The 19,004-nt window shown below is 45.1% G+C and overlaps 2 protein-coding genes across 4 annotated transcripts in view; one reads left to right on the top strand and one right to left on the bottom strand.

Moving 5' to 3' along the window:
- The window catches only part of LNP1 (leukemia NUP98 fusion partner 1), a 44,729-nt gene extending 31,831 nt beyond the window's left edge, over positions 1-12,898 (bottom strand). For both annotated transcript variants that reach the window (XM_075072431.1, XM_075072432.1), the window contains exon 1: positions 12,688-12,898. In XM_075072431.1, coding sequence (XP_074928532.1) covers positions 12,688-12,783 — 96 coding nt within the window. In that variant the 5' untranslated portion in view covers positions 12,784-12,898. The remainder of the gene's footprint in view (positions 1-12,687) is intronic.
- The window catches only part of TOMM70 (translocase of outer mitochondrial membrane 70), a 48,103-nt gene continuing 29,398 nt past the window's right edge, over positions 300-19,004 (top strand). Inside the window, exons 1-2 of one of the 2 annotated variants that reach the window (XM_032776672.2) lie at positions 300-328; positions 9,596-9,970. In XM_032776672.2, coding sequence (XP_032632563.1) covers positions 9,629-9,970 — 342 coding nt within the window. In that variant the 5' untranslated portion in view covers positions 300-328; positions 9,596-9,628. Of the gene's footprint in view, positions 329-9,595; positions 9,971-13,046; positions 13,131-19,004 lie in introns of those variants that run through there. The other variant, XM_032776673.2, reaches the window with a different exon arrangement.

Raw genomic sequence — 19,004 nt, 5'->3', positions numbered from 1 at the left:
AAGACAAAAAGATTGAGTGAGAAAAGATACTGCAGCTGGATGGGAAAGGAGGGGGGAGTGAAAGATCAGTTAGTCAGCAAGAAAAAGTTTTGTAGTAAACAACTGGGATATAAAAGGAAGAAACTGCTTGTTTTAGGTGTGCAGGATTTGAGATTGCATTCTCCCTCGCACCTTATCTGAGCTCAAATAAACTTGTGTTTGCTTCTCTATCCTGGTGTGTCTATTGGCGTGGTGCACACCAGGCAACGGACCCCCCTGCTGTTGCCCCCCTCAGGCACTTTGTACCGGCAACACTTTTGTACCTGTGGCGAATCCCCTCATTGTAAAAGTAAGTCAAATATGTTTAATAATTATGATTTGCTGTTATTAATTATTTTATTATTAATTATTGTTCTTGTTATTATTAATGATAATAATCCTCTTCAGGGCACTTGGGTTCCCCAGAAGTAATTTGCCTGCTGATGGGGTGGGGGCTGGTAGTAGTACAGTAGTTTATTCCTAGTACTTTGTCAGAAACTCTGTTTGCAATGTTCTTTCAGAAAGATTTGATTGTTTTTATGAATTAATTTTTATTGAGTCCAAGATTTTTGGTTTTCTGTACAGTTTTCAGTGTGTTCTGATAAGGGTTAAATATTCATTAATTCATTGAGCCGATGCCTTTATCCAAGGCAACAGGATTGTTAAAATACTGTATGTTACACAGACACAAACTTGCAATCTTTATATCACATAAAAAGTCCACTCACTATGTGTATCATATTATTAACATATATGCTTGTGAAAATCTGTTTATACTGTTTAGATGTATTTTGTCTAATAATTTCCTATTTTTTTATTTTACTTTGGTAAAATATTCAATTATTTTTTTACTACATCTTGTTTATGTATGAAATAGAAATGTTTTTTCCCTAGGTGATGTGCAAAAATGAAAGTTACAACTCTGCTTGCATAGCACAATATTCCTTTCGCAACTGCAGCCAACCTGAGCCTCCTGTTTAAAGATATCTTCTGTCAGTCAGATTGCCCAATATTATGCATCTGTAAGACCAGAGTCAACATGTATGTTGAATGGTGCCATTACTCCCTATTTCCAAATGTCTTGTGAGGCAAATAAAGACTGAAGCCTTTTCTCTTTCTGTTGATGGCTCTAATATGACAGAAGCTTAGAAAAAATGAATCCACTGACAGAGATCCAGAAACACCTTGTGACAACACAGTTACTTGACTTACACCTCATTACTGGCATTCATACAGTCACTGCAAAAGAAATCTTTTCCAAAATTGATGGGAGAATGACATTGCACGAGATACCATGGGATAACTGTGTTGCGTTTTCTGTAGACAATGCCAGTGTAAACCTGGGTATGAATAATTCAGTTAAGACACTGCTTCAAAGTAAGAATGCATGTGTGTATTTCATGGGATGTCCATGCCACATCATCCACAATACCGCTGTGCTGGTGCTACACAGTCTTCTAAAGTGTCAGAATTTGATTTAAAGATGTATGTATTGATTGCTACTATTCTTTTGACAAAAGAACAAAATGAAAATCATTCTTGGAGGAGTTCTGTCACTTCTGTGATGTTGAAAACAGTAGCTGAGGCATGTTCAGAGTCAATGGCCTAACCTGGAAATAGCTAGTAACGGATTGTTGCAGCAGTATGCAGCTCTTGAAAGCTACTTTTTGTCTGTTGATGATAAATGTGCAAGGTTCAAGAGATTTAAGTTTTGCTTTCAGGCAGGGGCAGAGAGTTATATGGGCTCTTAGTGCCTGGGCTCCAGCAAATTCAGGGCCCGGGGGGCCTGGCTCCACCAGTGTTTGAGTCCAGGTCTCTCCCCCGGCCAGAGCCAGCGCTATCATTTAGGCAGCCTAAGCAATCGCCTAGGGCGCCAGGATTATTGAAGGGGCAGCATTTTGCCAGGGGGGCGGCAGGCGGCTCCGGTTGACCTGCCGCAGGCATGCCTGCGGAGGGTCCATTGGTCCGCGGCTCTGGTGGAGCTGCCGCAGTCATGCCTGCGGACGGTCGGCTGCTTGCGCGGTTCCGGTGGACCTCCCGCAGGCATGCCTGCGGCAGCTCCACCAGAGCCACGGACCAACGGAGCCTCCACAGGAATGCCTGCGGCAGTTCCACTGGAGCCTCGGGATTAGCTCAGGGGGCGGCGAAATGGCCGTGTGCCTAGGGCACGAGAAACCCTGGCACTGGTCCTGCCCTCGGCCCCGCCTGCTGCCCTCGCAAGCCTCCCCCCGGAGCAGCCCCCATTCCCACGTGCCACCCCCACGCACCTCCCCTGAGTGTCCATGCCTGCCCTGGGCAACAAGCGGCTGCACCCTGCAGCCCTGCACTGTGCTCCCTCACCATCTGCTGCTGGCTACAAGAGAGCGGTGCCAGGGGCAGACTGAGATGGCTGCTGCACCTGTGGAGGGAGGAAGGGAGTAGGCGCATGGCAGCCACCCTCCTGGCAGGCAACTCCGAGTCGACTCTGAGGTGTGGGGAGGGAGCGGGGGCTTTTCCTGGCTAGACCTCCTGAGCAACAGCATGGGGGTGGGGATCTTGGGTGAGTGTCGTGCCAGGAGGGCCGGAGGAGCTCACTGCTGACAGTGGGGAGAGGACTGGGGGGAGTCCTCCTCTCTGGCCCCAGCCCCCGGGCAGCCTGTCTGCTGCATCCCAAACTCCTCATCCCTGGTCCAGCCCCATGCCCCACACTCCCTTCCCACACCGCAACCCCATGTCCCAACACAGAGCTCACACCCAGCACCCAATCCTCTTCCCAGAGCCCGCACCTCTCCTGCATCCAAACTCCCTCCCAGAACCCACACTCCCTATTCCCTCCCGCACCCAAACTCCCTGCCCCAGCCCAGAGCCTGCATCTAGCACCCAAACTCCCTTGCAGAGCCCGCACCCAGCACCCAACCCCCTTCCCAGAGCCTGGACCCAGCACCCAAACCCCCTTCCATACCCAGCACCCAAACTCCCTCCCAGAGCTCACATCCAGCACCCCAAACCACCTCTTGCACCCCAACCCCCTGCTCCAGCCCAGAGCCTGCATCCAGCACCCCAAACCGCCTCTTGCACCCCAACCCCCTGCTCCAGCCCAGAGCCTGCACCCAGCACCCAAACTCTGTCCCAGAGCCTGCACCCCCTTCCACACCAAAACTCGCTCCCAGAGCCTTAGGCAGGTGTGTGTGTGGGAGCAGGACTTGGACCCATTCTGGGCACTGTGACGGGTTCGGTCACAGAGACCCCCTTGGGACTGTCACCTGACATGCTGGAATTACCTCTGAGCCCATTTTCCCTGCTAGCTTGGGTCTCCAGAACCCTGCCTTGTTGAGCCAGACATGCTAGCTTGCTGCAACACAGACCCAGGTCTGGTCCACGCCCCCAAAGCTGCAGACTTTAACCAAAAAACTGCTCAGCTTGTCACCTATCTCGAGCACCCAGACACCCAGCTCCAAATGGGATCCAAACCCCAAATAAATCCGTTGTACTCTGTATAAAGCTTGTACAGGGTAAACTCATAAATTGTCCACCCTCTAGAACACTGATAGAAAGAGATGCACAGCTGTTTGCTCCCCAGGTATTAATCACTTACTCTGGGTTTAATAATAAACAAAAGTGATTTTATTAAGTATAAAAAGTAGGATTTAAGTGATTTCAAGTAAGATAGAAAAAAGTAATTCGCCAAGCAAAATAAAGCAAATACAGGCAAGTCTAAGCCCAATACATTAAGAAACTGTTTAGAGGTAAAATCTCCCCCTCAGAGATGTTCCAATAAGCTTCTTTCACAGACTAGACTCTTTCCTAGTCTGGGCCCAATTCTTTCCCTGGTACAGTCATTGTTAGTTCCAGCTCAGGTGATAACTAGGGGATTTCTCATGACTGGCAGCCCCCTTTGTTTTTTTCCACACCTTTTTATATCTTTGTCCCAAAACAGGAATCTTTTGTCTCTCTCTGGGTCCCCACTCCTCTTTCTAAATGGAAAAGCACCTGTTTTAAGATGGATTCCAGTATAATGTGGCATGGTTACATGTCCTATGAGACCCCAGCCTCCATTCTTCCAGGGCTGGCCTGCATGTCCCCAGAAAGGTTTGCAAGTAAACAGAGCCATTGACAACCAATTGTCCTAGTCAATGGGAGCCATCAAGATTCCAAGCCACCATTAATGGCCCACACTTTGCATAATTACAATAGGACTTCAGAGTAATACTTCATATTTCTAGCTTCAGATACAAGAATGATACATTCACACAAATAGGTTGAACACACTCAGTAGATTATAAGCTCTGTAATGATACCTTACAAGAGACCTTTTGCATAAAGCATATTCCAGTTACATTATAGTCACAGTCATAAGAATATTTCCATAAACATATGGAGTGCAACATTACAGGCACCATCAAAAATTATACAAACTTGCCGTCCCTGCTTTCAGGCATCCTATGACACAGGTTTATTTGTTGTTTTCCCAGGGTTCTCCTGTCCTCCAAGTGTTTAGCACCACTAACAAGTTTCTGCAGAGGGAAGATCCTTGTATATACATGGTAGAAGGGATGCTTTCTACTTCTGTGAGAAAACTTCTATGAAAGCTTATTCAGGCACAAGTAGTCAAAAATTCTGCCTCATTTATAGATGCAGGCTTTGCTAATTCTGACAATCAGCTTCCAGACACGTCTGTTTGTAGGTTTGGTCACAAAACAGAAGTTGGAAGATCGTCCTGTTGCAAACAGGGGTTCCATTTGCGGGGCAGGAGAGGCTCTAGCCCCCCACCCAAGTTTTGTACTTCAGATCTGCTCACAGTGCACACTCTAGTCCCAGATGGCACTCATAATTGCAACACAGCTTTGAGTGTGATAAGTGATGAGTTCTGTGCCGCTCCCAACTTCCACCTTTGGGGCAGGGAGTTTGTTTATAAACAGAGGCCAGGTGATTAAGATAACAAAAGGCTTGTCATTAAATTAAATTAAGGATCCTTAGATGATCCTGAAAGCATTGCCAGGCGCTCCAGTTAAAAGATGGGAAATGAAGGGTAGGAATAAATTATGAGAATGGAGAGATGTAAATAGTGGTGTCCATCCGGGGTCTGTACTGGGAACAGTGCTGTCCAACATATTCATAAATGATCTGGGAAAAGCGGTAAAAAGTGAGGTGGCAAAATTTGAAGATCATACAAAATTACTGAAGACAGTTAAGTCCAAAGCAGACTGTGAAAAGTTACAAAAGATATCTCATGAAACTGCAAGACTAGCCAAAAAATGGCAGATGACATTCAATGCAGATAAATATAAAATAATGCACATGGCAAAACATAATCCCAACTACACATACAAAATGATGAGGTCTAAATTAGCTGTTACACGTCAAGAAAGAGATCTTGGAATCATTGTGGATAGTTCTCTGAATACATCTGCTCAATGTGCAGCGGCAGTCAAAAAGCTAACAGACTGTTGGGAATCATTAAGAAAGGTTAGATAATAAGACAGAAAATATAATATTGCCTCTATATAAATCCATGGTACACCCACATCTTGAATACTGCATGCAGATCTGGTCACCCCTGCTCAAAAATGATATATTGGACTTGGAAAAGGTACAGAGAAGGCCACAGAAATGATTAAGGGTATGGAACACCTTCCGTATAAGGAGAGATTATAAAGACTGGGACTTTGGAAAAGAGATGACTAAGGGGTGATATGGTTGAGGTCTATAAAATCATGATTGGTGTGGAGAAAGTAAATAAAAAAATATTATTTACTCCTTCACACAACACAAGAGCTAGGGGTCACCCAATGAAATTAATAGGGAAGAGATTTAAAACAAACAAAAGAAAGTATTTCTTCACACTCAACCTGTGAGACTCTTTGCCAGGGGATGTTGTGAAAGCCAAAAATATAACAGGGTTCCAATAAGAACTAGATAAGTTCATTGAGGATAGGTCTATCAATGACTATTAATTAGGGTGAGCAGGGATCCAACATGTTCTGCATGTCCCTAGCCTCTGTTTGCCAGAAGCTGGGAATGGGCAACAGGGGATGGATCACTTGATGATTACCTGTTCTGTTCATTCCCTGTGAAGCACCTGGTATTGGCCACTGTTGGAGGAAAGGATACTGGGCTAGATGGACCATTGGTCTTACCCAGTAGGGACATTCTGATGTTCTTATATAGAACCTAGATGTATCTTCCCCCCCCACTGTACCCCACTAGACCCCACTCCCCTCCCAGAGCTGGGATAGAACCCAGCAGTCCTGACGGGGGTCTCTCTCTCTGCAGAATTAGTAACAAAGTAAGAAAATACATTAAAATTTTAAACCTAACTAGTGTCCCTTAAGTGACTTACCACAAGATGTCAGAACATGTTAGTATTAGAGCTGAGTAGGTCTAATATTTATTTAATTTTCTTTCTTGTATATAGGAATTAGATACTATGTTCCTGTCAGCTAATTGCTAAGTTATATGCCAAAAATATAGAGTTTTCAAGTGTCTAAGTAGCCTCATGAATCACAGTTAAAGTTGTGTCCCCCAAAAGCTGAAATGGCACCCCTGATTGCCAAACAGAAGTTCTTTTGTGCAGCCAGAACATTCTATGCCTGTGCCAAGTATGCATGGGAGAAGCTATTTTGAATGATGAAATGTTAAACATGGCAGCATTTCTGAACTTTGGTATGAAGGAAAACTGCACTTCTAAATACGTTGAGCACTTTGTTGGCAGATATCAGCACATGTTCAATCTCTCTGCCTGAGATAGAGAAGTTGTAACAGGAGTTTGTTGATTACCAGCTGCTGCAGAAATCAGATATCCCTTAGCTTGTATGGCAGTGACTACCAACTGGTAGATCGCGATCAACTGGTTCATCCTGGAGCCTCTTCCAGTTGATCCTGATCTCTGGCCGCTAAAAGTCCAGTGGTGCAGTGGGGCAATGGCAGACTCCCTGCCTGCCCTGGCCCCATGCCACTCCCAGGAGTGGCTGGCATGTCTCTGTGGCCTGGGGGCGGGAGGGGGAGGTGGCTGCACACGCTGCTGCTGCCCCTCTTCCCCCTGACTCCGAAACTCCCATTGGCCAGGAACTGTGGCCAATGCGGCGGCAGTGCTTGTGGTCCCCAGGCGGAGGTCTCCACATTTGCGGCCCTGGGGAAAGGTCTCCGCGTGGTGCCCATGCCCACAAGTGCTGCCCCCTCACCTCCCATTGGCCACAGTTCCCAGCCAATGGGAGCTGCAGAGTCGGTGATGGTGGGAGCGGCAAGGGGCCAGGGCAGGCAGGGCGCCTGCCATAGCCCCGCTGCACCACCAACTAGGAGCTCCCTGTGGTAAATGCCTCCCGGCCGGAACCTACACCTCACATCCCCTCCTGCACCCCAGTCCAGAGCCCCTCCTGCACCCAAACTCCCTCCCAGAGCCCGCACCCCAATCCGCTGCCCCAGCCTGCAGCCCCCTCCTGCACCCAAACTCTCTCCCAGAGCCCACACCCTCACCCCCTCCTACACTCCAATCCCTTGTCCCAGCTCAGAGCCCCCTCCTGCATCCAAACTCCTTCCCAGAGCCTGCACCCCTCCTGCACTCCTGCCACAGGCTCAGCCCAGACCCCTTTTCCATATTCTGAACCCCTTGGCCCCATCCCAGAGCCTGCACCCCCTCCCACACCCCAACTCCCTGCCCTAGCCCGATGAAAGTGAGTGAGGGTGGGGCAAAGTGAGCAACGGAGGGAGTGGGGAATGGAGTTACCGGGCAGGTCCTTGGGGAAGGGGCAGGGTAGATCCTGGGTTGATCTTAAATTCAAAAAGTGATCTTATGCATAAGATCATAAGATGGGATGAGGCAGAACTCCAGACTGACTCAGATAACACTACCGTGCAATACAGGATGGACACTGTATGGGCATATCTTAGACATGTCAAAAACACTAGTGATCTTCTCAATTTCCCATTATTGTCCAAGGTTGCTAGACATCTTAATTTTACCCCACTGAAATGTGGGAGTGGGGAATGTGTTCAGTCTTGTTCAAAAGAATAAGTTTCAGAGTAGCAGACGTGTTATCTGCAAAAAGAACAGGAGTACTTGTGGCACCACGAAAGCTTATGCTCAAATAAATGTGTTAGTCTCTAAGGTGCAAATCCTGAGCCATGTTTCAAGTTTGAGCTACCAAAAGAAGTTATAAAAATAGCAAAGGAGGCCACATGCAATATAACAAAGCACATGAATAAAATGCAAAACGAAATTAGATATTAAAAGAAATGTGGAATTTTTCTATGGTTTGTTAGCTTCAAATTAATTAAATTCAATTTAATTGTTTTATTTATTTTTACATTAATTTAATGTATTGTTTGGTCATGTTTTATTTTAATTAATTCATTTTGGAATCTAATTATTTGAGTTTCCTATGGTTATAATATGAGCAATAGTACATAAACCAAATAATATTTGTACTATAAAGTGTTTTCCAAATGGATGATCACTAAGACAAGGTGATATGCAAAATAATGTTTGCTTTTTTGTTAGGTTTATATAAAAACAGTTAATTTTTTAATATATCTCTTGTTCTGTCCACTGACTTTGTGCCTAAACCATAGGTTATTTATTCTGGTCCAGAGGGATCTCCAAGCATCAAGGTTTTTGCTCCAACCAGCATATAATTGTTTTTACTAAAATCCACTGGTTTGCATTGAATTCTCACGTGCTCTAGACTAGGATATTTAAGTGTTTTATATGCAATATTAAGCAATGTACATTTTAAAACAAACTATTAAGTGCTGGTTGGATTAAAAACCTGGACTATTGGATGTCACCAAGGACCAAAGATGAGAGTCCCTGTCTTAAGCAATGACCTAACACACAACCTGGAAAGTCTCAGTCTTTGGCCTTGAATCTCACTCTTTGGGGCTGTAAATCTCTCTCACAAGGACAGCCAACCCTTGGCATCTCTGTCTCAGGCATATGCTTTTCTCATTATGAGGAAGGAGAAATCAGTCTAAATCCCTCTCTGCCGACCACAGGGACGTCTCTGCATGTACTGGGGAGCGGGGAGGTAAGGGGCAAATTCTGTGCTGCTCAAGCACACCATGAGTTGGCAACTAGTATTGTTTTTATGTCTATATGCCAGTGCATACTTGGTTCAAGGTGTTTAGTGCCAGCTTCTAATGGGGAACCTACTCCTTTTCAGTGAGAGTCCAGCCAGTTTTCTTGTCTACAGAATCACTAAGGGAAAGACAAAGCATGAGTATGTTGGCCACAAAGAATGGAGAAGAAAAGAAACAGTGGTTAATGCCTCGTCAGGGAAAAATGAAGAGGGGTAATACCCTGTCATGGTGATCCAGTCAATAAGTGTCATAACGCATCAGCACAAGGGGGAAGAATAACGGTTGCATGTGCAACCTTCATTTTGGTATCACCTGACTTTCAAGTGTTTCACTTTGCAACCTTAACATTCTTTGATCTTTGTAATTGTTGGCACTTTAATTTGGAATAATGATCAAAGTTCTTTAAATATCTCATTTCTCTCCCACCTATAAAGAAAGCCAACAAGTTACTTGCAGGGTGCAAAATGCTTAGTACAGCTGAGCAAAAAAAAATAACAGACCAAACTTTCCTATTTGCCCTTAGGTGAGTGCTCCAGGTGAGCAAACAGAGGCAGCAATGGCAAACTCTCCACTCCCTCCAGTCAGACCTCCAAGCAGGCAAGTACCATCATCATCCATGACTAATGGTCATCTCCCACCCCTGAGAGAGTCAAGCAAGCAATCATCAGCTTCATTATCATCTATGGCATCTGCTCCCCTCCCACCATTAAGAGCTCCAGACAAGGAAACTTCTTCCTCCTTTTCCTCACCCTCCTCGACCACAAAGGTTTTTCTTCCTCCATTGAATGTTTTAGACAAGAAAGAAGCAGTAACAATCAAACCCCCTTTTCTCCCTCCACTGAGTTCTTTCATCGAACATGCAGAATCAACAGCATCAGCAGCAACCTTTTCTTTTCAGGTGAGTGCTCCTTTCAAGTCAGTGGCAGCACCAATGGCACCTTTCTCAGGGGAAGGTGTGACATGCCCCGGAGTACAATTCAGACTGTAGAACCTGGGTCCCCTTTAACTCTCCTGCCCAGACTGTCTCTTACACTGCTATGCCGGTGAACTGCAAACCCCTCCAGGCTCTGTTCACTCAGCCATCAGCGTGCAGAGGCACACCCAGTTAAGTTACATGAAGGCTCTCCCAAGCCACATGAACCGTATATAGAGAGACACCAGCAAATTCCCCAACCCCAGCCTTACACCCCAGAAATGTGCATCTTAAGCAATGTAAGCCCATTTATTAGTTTGCCGCTCCTTCAAGGGTCCTGGACATGCCCTAGCCTCTGTAATCTGGGCAGAGCCCCCAAGCACTTTAAACCACTGATTCTCAAACTTTTGTACTGGTGACCCCTTTCACATAGCAAGCCTTTTAGTGCGACACCCCCTTATAAATTAAAACACCTTTTTATATATTTAACACCATTATAAATACTGGAGGCAAAGCGGACTTTGGAGTGCAGGCTGACAGTTCGCAAACCCACACATAATAACCTCACAACCCCCTCAGGGGTCCCGACCCCCAGTTTGAGAACCCCTGCTTTAAACCAACTCGCTAGTTTAGATTAAACCTCAAAATAAGTTTATTAACTAAAGAAAGATAGATGTTAAGTGATTATAAGTGGTAGGCATAAAGGTCAGACTTGGTTACATAAGAAATGAAAAATGAACATGCATTCTAAATCCTAAACTTTATCAGGCTAAGCAAGATTTCAGTCAAACAGTTTTTCTCTGGATGTTGCAGGCAGTTTTCAGTTCACCGTTCATATTAACTAGACAGCTTTCTAGTTAGGTTTATCCCTTACGCCCAGTTTAAGGAGACTTCTGTCTTCCAAACAATCTTGCTTCCAGGTGTAGAGATGGGGGAGGAGAAAGCAGCTCTGTGGTGATATCACTGTGCCTTATTTATACTTTTCTCTAGGTGCTAGAAAAATCTATTCTGTGTCATGGGATTAGGCCACCCTGATAGTGTACATGCTCGAGCAACTGTCTTGTTTAAACTCCCCTGCTCAAGAATAGCTGGTGATGGTTGCTTAACACCTGGTTGAGTGTTGGTCACTCTTTTGTTATCCCTGAGTTGCTAATCTGTGGGCATTTCCCAGACTCTCAATCTATTTCAGTAACCAACATATATAGCAAAATCTCATAACTTCATATACGAAGAGGATACATGCATTTCAACAGGATAGTAATGCTCAACAGATTATAACTTTCCAAATGATACCTCACAAGGCATATTTTGTACAAAATGTATCATGATCATATAACAGTGTTGAATAGGTGGGTACAGGGGGTAACATGGCGTACAGTATGTCACAGAAGGTGCCATGCAAAAAAAATAGCTGCAGTGATTATTTTTCCTTCTCTTTCTGTTGTCTGAAGATAGGAAATAATTGGGGAAGGGGCTGCTGAAAAGCTAGGAACAATTTTTGTAAGTGATTTTTCTGAGCACTGGCCAGCTTCTCCAGTTTGCTAAAACGCCTTGGTGCTAGGTAAGCAGTGCAAAGTTGCCATAAAATGGCTGGCAAAGCCAGTGGAGAATTCCCTCATGAACTAGGGAACTCTCTGCTATTGTAAAGCTGGTGGAGATGCCAGAACTGTCTCCTATGTCAGCCATGGCCCAGCCATAAGAAGAAGGAGGGGTGTGGCAAGGCTGGTTGTAATTGGGGCTGGGGAGAGGGCATGGCAGAGTAGAGCTCTCTGACATCTGATCCTTCAGTGGTGTCTGGCCCCTGATGGACCTCACATCAGTGACGTAAATTAGGGCTGAACCTCTGAGTTATATAATATTATATAAATACAGGAGAATCACAGCTTTTATTTAAGGAAAAGCTCAGTTTCCATGCTCCACGGTTGTAGAGAATAGTTTGAAAAGTTTAAGAGTGTACTTAAAGGCTCAAAAGCCAGAAGGCAAATAACATCCTCCCCCCCCACACGCCAATTTATTGTTGTTTAAGACAATCCTATAATTTTGATGACTGAATCATTATTTTTTTAAATATTTGGGGTTACCTCATATGCTTAACTTTTATCATTTAAACAGCCCCATTGATCTCATATGAGTTAAAATTAAGGATGTGAAAAATGCCCCCTTTGACTTCAATAGGAGTGGGAATCGCTCAGCACCTTTCAGGATCTATCCCAATACAACTGACGTCTCATTGCACAAGGTTGTCAATTTTTGTGAGTCTATCACACATCTTGTGCTATTTGGGATTTGCCTGAAAGCCCCAGCTCCTGGTGTCATGTGATTTCAAGAGACCCTCTGCTTTCATTTATAAACAACAACAATCCAGTACATTTCTAGTGCTCAGGGCTGCGCAGAGTAGCTTGAAAACACCACCCCTAAAGGCTCACAAGACAGAAGGCAAATAAACAGCACCCAGCACCCTTTGTTTTTAAGGAAACCTCCTGAGTTTGGGGGCCAGAGTCTGATTGTTGAACGCTTGGGCCTGGCACACTGCGTTAGCATCCACGCCCTGCAGGACCACTCATACTAGTAGCAGCCGCGTGCTCCCTGCTCTCCCCACTTAGCTCCTCGGAGGGAACCTCTGCACTTACCTCTCTCCGCCGGCAGGTGGCGCCGCCGCCTCTGTGGCTGAGCCCGGAGTGAGGAGCTGGCACTGCACTTACCCAGCTCCGCCGGCAGGTGGCGCCGCTGCCCCTTGTCTGCGGCGAGCCTGGCCGCGCGGCGCAAAGAAGTGCTTCCCCCTGACCCCTTCCCGGCATGCCGCGGGTTTCCGGTGACCCCTCTCTCGCTCCCTGCCCTCCCCGCGGCTGGCGCTGCGAGCGGAGCGGGGATCATGGCCGCTTCGAAGCCCGTGGAGGCTGCTGCTGCGGCGGGGGGAGGCGCCCGGTGCCGGCTCCGGCCGCTCGGTGGCTGCCGCTCGCCGGGTGGCCCTGGCACTGGGGGCGCTGTTGTGCTCGGGGCCGGCGCGCTCTACTTGTGGGCCCGGCGGCGGCGCCCGGCGCGCGGGAAGGGGCCGAGCGAGAGGAAGACGCCGGAGGGAAGGGCCAGCCCGGGCCCTGCCGCCCCCGGGGGTGGCCAGCCCGACGGGCCCGGGCACGAGGAGATGGTGAGGGGGCGGGGCGTGTCTCGGGTCATCGGGGACAGGACAGGGTCGCAGCCCCAGTTCCCCGTCCCCCAGCCGCGCGCTGAGTCCCGCTCTCCGCCGGGCGGGGCGAGGAGCCGCCCTGGGAGTTGGCCCCGCTCCCGGGACCGGTTTTTACGCTCGTGGTTTTTGGCAGAGCAAAGCGCGTGGCCAGAGGGGGCGAATGGGCGAGTCCGCGTGTCTGTCGGTAGCTGCCCAGCCTGACACCTGCCCCCGGGGTGGGGGAGCGACTTTGCTCTGCAGCAGCGCTTAAGGTGAAGGCCTCTGAGCGCAGGAGCTCTGCCATGGGTTTAGACCTTGTCTTCAGCAAAGGTTACTTCGGTATAATTTACATGGCTTAGGGGTGTGACTAATCCACACCCCTGAGTGATGTAAGGCCTTGTTCTCTCTTACCGATGCATTGGCGGTCAATTTAGCGAGTCTAAGGAAGACCCACTAAATTGACCGTTGACTGCTCTCCCCTCGACTCCTGTTTTCCACCTGAAGTGCAGGGGGAGTTGACGGGAGAGCATCCCCAGTCAACATCATGTAATGTGGACCCCATGGTAAGTAGATATAAGTATGTCAACTTCAGCTACATTATTCATATAGCTGAAATTGTCTAACTTAGATCAATCTCTTCTTCCCCCCGTAGCGTAGACAAGTCCTAAGTTACATGACCTAAGTGCTGGTGTAGATAGACAGCACTATAGCTATCGCAGAGGCAGGCGTTATTAAGCCCTCTCCCATCGGCTCTTAGAGCATCTCCACAAGCGTTACAGTGTCACAGCTGAATCAGGCAGCTGTGCTGAAGTGTACATGTAGCCACAGTAATTCCCGCCTCTGTGAGAGGCGGTAGTTTTGTCGGTGGGAGAAGCTCTCTCACTGACATAGCACTGTCCACACTGGCTCTTAGGTCAGTATAATTTACATTGCTCAGGACTGTGGATTATTCACAATCCTTAGTGACGTAATTTATACTGAAGTAATTTGTAGTGTGGACTTAGTCTCGTTCCTGCTGGTGTCAGTGTGGAGTGGCACGCTGAAAGCGGTGGGTTTACACTGGTATGAGAAGAGAATTGGCACCTTATTATGGGGGTTTGGTAGTCTTTATGTTCTTGCCGGGCGGGGGAGTGTGAGTGTCTGCATCATCCTGCCTTAACTTGGCAGTGTTCCCTAGTATTAGTATACAGCTAGCTTTCATGTTTAGATTATTAACTTAAATGGTCAACTTTTAGTTTTCAGGACCCCTTTGATTGTTTAGTTCATGTTTCCTTTACTTATTTTGTCTTTTGAGTGGCTTGTTATGAAACACTAATTTGGCTGCTTCCCAGTGCTAATAAATCAGTTTTGAGAAGGAATATGAGTGTGATTGAGAGAATCCCATCATGCAGTATGAATTATCTACAAGTATTTGGATCTGGAAATACATTATTGCTCCATAAACGTATCTTGTTTCTAAAACAATAAATATGTACATGCAAATTGCTTCTGAGACTAAAATGCAAAGGGAAATTGTAGCTGTTGGCTCTGGTTTGGGGATTCACCTTATTCTGAAGTACTGGGTAGAATAGAGTAGAAATCAGCATAGGATCAGGAGCAAAATCTTAGTTTCTTTAAATATGAAGCCAGCATATCTGATCCATAGTCAGTTATTGAGATTTGTGTTCAAAGCAAAGATTAAATCTATATGTATGAGTAGGTAGGATCTCCAGACTTACACTGACTGTATGCAGAATAAACGTTGAGAATCTTCAAGTAAATCAGTGAGTTGGTTGTGATCTTTTTTTCTCTAGCAGATTCCTGAATTTTGACATTTGAAAATTGACTTCTAAATTATAGCAAAATGTAAGATGTGGACTACTTTGTAAGTTTCTTAGTGTTAAATTTTGATTTATTTACATTAACCATAACTGTTGTTGTTTACTTTGTGATAGTTGTAGAATATTTTCATCATCAAAAGGACTCTCCAGCATCTGAAAACAGGTCTGCACTAGAAAGCTTTGCCATGATAGCTATGTTGGGTGATAATGTGGGGTTTTCTCCGACATAGTTATGCTGGTAAAAGCACCAGTGTAGATGCAGTTACATCAGTATAAAAGTTCCCCTAGTATAGATCTTAAGCCTGCATTTAAAAATAAACTCTTTCTAGCTTGTTGTTATGAAAAAAAATATAGAAGTTCAAACCAAGACACTATTGCTCTCCTAAGTGTGCAGACATGGAAAAACACTTTTGAGTTGTCCCATTATCTCAATGGGCGGTTTAAACCTATTCTTAGATTTTAGTTAAATGACAGCTATTTCACTGATGACCACTTTAGGAGAAATGTCAATCTAATTGACAAATGCATTTGGTGCAGTGTTTGTCAAAGATCCTTTTGATTACTGATCTGATGATATAATTGACAAATATATTTAGTCATTTAAAGTCTTAGATGTCAAAACTTTAAGTGGCAAAACTACTTGATGATGAATGCAGATAACATGAATCCAAGGATTAAACAAAGACTGTGAATGGCTAGCCAACTACAAAAGCAGTTTCTCCTCCTTTGGTGTTCACACCTCTACTGCTAAAAGAGTGCCTCACCTTCCCTGATTGAACTAACCTAGTTATGTCTAGCCTGATTCTTGCCTGCATATTTGTAGCTGCCTCTGGAAATTTCCACTACATGCATTCGACAAAGTGGGTATTCACCCATGAAAGCTCATGCTCCAGTACGTCTGTTAGTCTGTAAGGTGCCACAGGACTCTTTGGTGCTTTTACAGATCCAGACTAACACGGCTACCCCTCTGATACATGAATCCAAGTGTTGATGTCTAAAACTGTTTTCAAATTCACTTGTTATCTTAATATGGAGGGCCTACAATGGCTCTGCAGCTATTGTTGTGTTGACTCTTTTACTTGAAGTAGGAGTTAAATCTTTTATATATGGAAAACGTGGGGATTATGGGTGTTAGACTAGATGACCCTTGTGGTCCCTTCTAACCCTATGATGATTCTATGAAAATACTGAGCATCTCCCAATTTGCAACTGTTAGATTCTCCTTAGAATCTCAAACTTTTTTTCAGATACCTCTGCTAAAGAAATTTCTTACTGCTAGAGCTGTACACGGTTTTTTATGTATGTTTTGATAAGCTACATGATCCATAGTTCCTTGAAGGGTGTCCTTGGAAAGTAATGGGAAAAGATTCTGAAATTGAAACCATTTGGTAAATTTGCAGAAGAGGTAGAGCAAAGGTAATCAGATTTGCCCTACCCAGGTACGTGCACAGTCCATCAACACACAACATGGTGCCAGCAGTAGACTGGCCGTACTGCTGCTTTTCTGGAATTTCTTCTGAGATTCTGGTGGAAAAATAGCTTATGAAGCATAAGATTTTACTACATTTAACCTGACAGCTATACATATTTTTGTCATAAAATTAACAATATCACTTTTACCTGCAGCCACCACAGTATTTTACTCACTAGCTTCTTACAGCATTGAATTGTACAGGTTGACTATCACCCATGTGAAGTAGCATAACCTTTTAAAAAGCTTTAAATGTACAAGCCTTTAATTTCACTGAAAAATTAGTGATTATTGGAATTATTGTAATGCAGGGGTTCTCAAACGGGGGTTTGGGACCCCTCGGGGTCACGAGGTTATTACATGGGGGGTCACAAGCTGTCAGCCACCACCCCAAACCCCGCTTTGCCTCCAGCATTTATGATGGAGTTAAATATATTAAAAAGTGTTTTTAATTTATTGGAGGGGGTCACACTCAGAGGCTTGCTACGTGAAAGGGATCATGAGTACAAAAGTTTGAGAACCACTGCTGTAATGCCTTGTTCTTGTATCATAGATTTGTCTTTGAAATCAGTCCAGATTTAATCCCAAATGTACAAATTAGAATCTGTAGTATATTTATACAGTCGAAACAGGCAATGTATGTTTATGGGTGGCAGAAGCTTGTTGTGTAACTTTGTGTAATCTAGATCAGTGGTTCTCAACCAGTCCAGATTACTGTACCCCTTTCAAGAGTCTGATTTGTCTTGCATACCCTAAATTTCACCTTTCTTAAAAACTACTTGCTTACAAAATCAGACATAAAAATAGAAAAGTGTCACAGCACACTATTACTGAGAAATTCTTATTTTATAATTATATGGTAAAAATATAATTATAAAATCAATCGGAATAAAAAATTGTACTCTCATTTCAGTGTATAGTATATAGAGCAGTATAAACAAGTCATTGTCTGTATGAAATTTTAGTTGGTACTGACTTCGCTAGTGCTTTTTCTGTAGCGTGTTGTAAAACTAGGCAAATCATAGAATATCAGGGTTGGAAGGGACCTCAAGAGGTCATCTAGTCCAACCCCCTGCTCAAAGCAGGACCAATTCCCAACTAAATCATTCCAACCAGGGCTTTGTCAAGCCTGACCGTAAACCTCTAAGGAAGGGGATTCCACCGCCTTCCTAGGTAATCCATTCCAGTGCTTCACCACTCTCTGAGTGAAAAAGCTTATCCTAATATCCAGCCTAAACCTTCCCCTCTGCAACTTGAGACCATTACTCCTTGCCCTGTCATCTGGTACCACTGAGAACAGTCTAGATCCATCCTCTTTGGAACCTCCTTTCAGGTAGTTGAAAGCAGCTATCAAACCCCCCCCCCCCCATTCCTCTGCAAACTGAATAATCCCAGTTCCCTCAGCCTCTCCTCATAAATCATGTGCTCCAGCCCCCTAATCATTTTCGCTGCCCTCCTAGATGAGTTCATGTACCACCTCTGCATCTTGAGAACCACTGATCTAGATCTCATACATTCTTGCATGTTGCATTCTTCTATATTGCTTTTTTGTTCATTTGAAAACCCACTTACTTTCTGAAGTGCCATCTCATTTTCTTGTAAACCTCTTTACAAGGGCCTGGTGTCTGCCCTGTTTTAGGGCAGGTCTACCCTGGGACTTAAATTGGCATAGGTACAGTTCTCAGGGGTGTGAAAAATCCACCCCCCTGAGAGACATAGCTATGGTGACCTCTGGCATAGACAGTGCTAGGTCGATGGAAGAATTCTTCAGTCAACCTAGCTATTGCCTCCCGGGGAGGTGGAGTACCTACGCCGAGAGAATCCCTCTTGTCAGAATAGGTAGAGTCTACACTACAGTGCTACAGCATTGCAGATGCAGCGGTTTAAGTGTTGATATATCCTTATTTAAGCGTAATACTCTTTTGACTACAGGTCAAGCCTTTTTAGGGCTTGTCTACACTTAAAACTGCAGCTGCACCATAGTAGTGCTTCGGTGAAGACGCTACCTACATAGACAGGAAGTGTACATAAATCCACCTTCCTGAGAGGCAGTAGCTAGGTTGACAGGAGGATTTTTCACATCCCTGAGTGACATAGTTGTACCAGCTTAATTTCCTAGCATAGACCAGGCTTAGTCTGCCCTGCTGCTTGGCAGTTCCCATTTTTCCTCGGACATTTTACTTTGAAGATCAGCTAGTTAAGGCTCTAATACATAAGGAGTTCTGTGTACTATTGCAGTTGTCATTATTTCTCTTTTAGAATCTGTGGTAAATTGGGATGCAGATTAATCAGTAACATAATTAGTCACAGAGTTCAAGATTGCTTTGATTTGGTGCATATTTGGACCATAACGTTGAAATAGTTAAATTATTTTGTTGCATCAGAACAGCTTAATTCTAGATTCAGTCCTTCTGTTGCACCAATAGTAACTCCAGTCCGTCTGGCCCACCATGGCTGGGGTCCCTCTGACTGGCTGGCCCAACATGGCCGGGGCTGTTCCGGCTGGCTGGCCGCTAGGGTTAACAATAAGCCTAATGCTAACCGGTTAACCTTTTACATCCCTAG

The sequence above is a fragment of the Chelonoidis abingdonii genome, chromosome 1 (assembly GCF_003597395.2).
Source record: "Chelonoidis abingdonii isolate Lonesome George chromosome 1, CheloAbing_2.0, whole genome shotgun sequence".
NCBI classification, from domain to species: Eukaryota; Metazoa; Chordata; order Testudines; family Testudinidae; genus Chelonoidis; species Chelonoidis abingdonii.
This window is presented reverse-complemented; position numbering and strand designations above follow the sequence as displayed.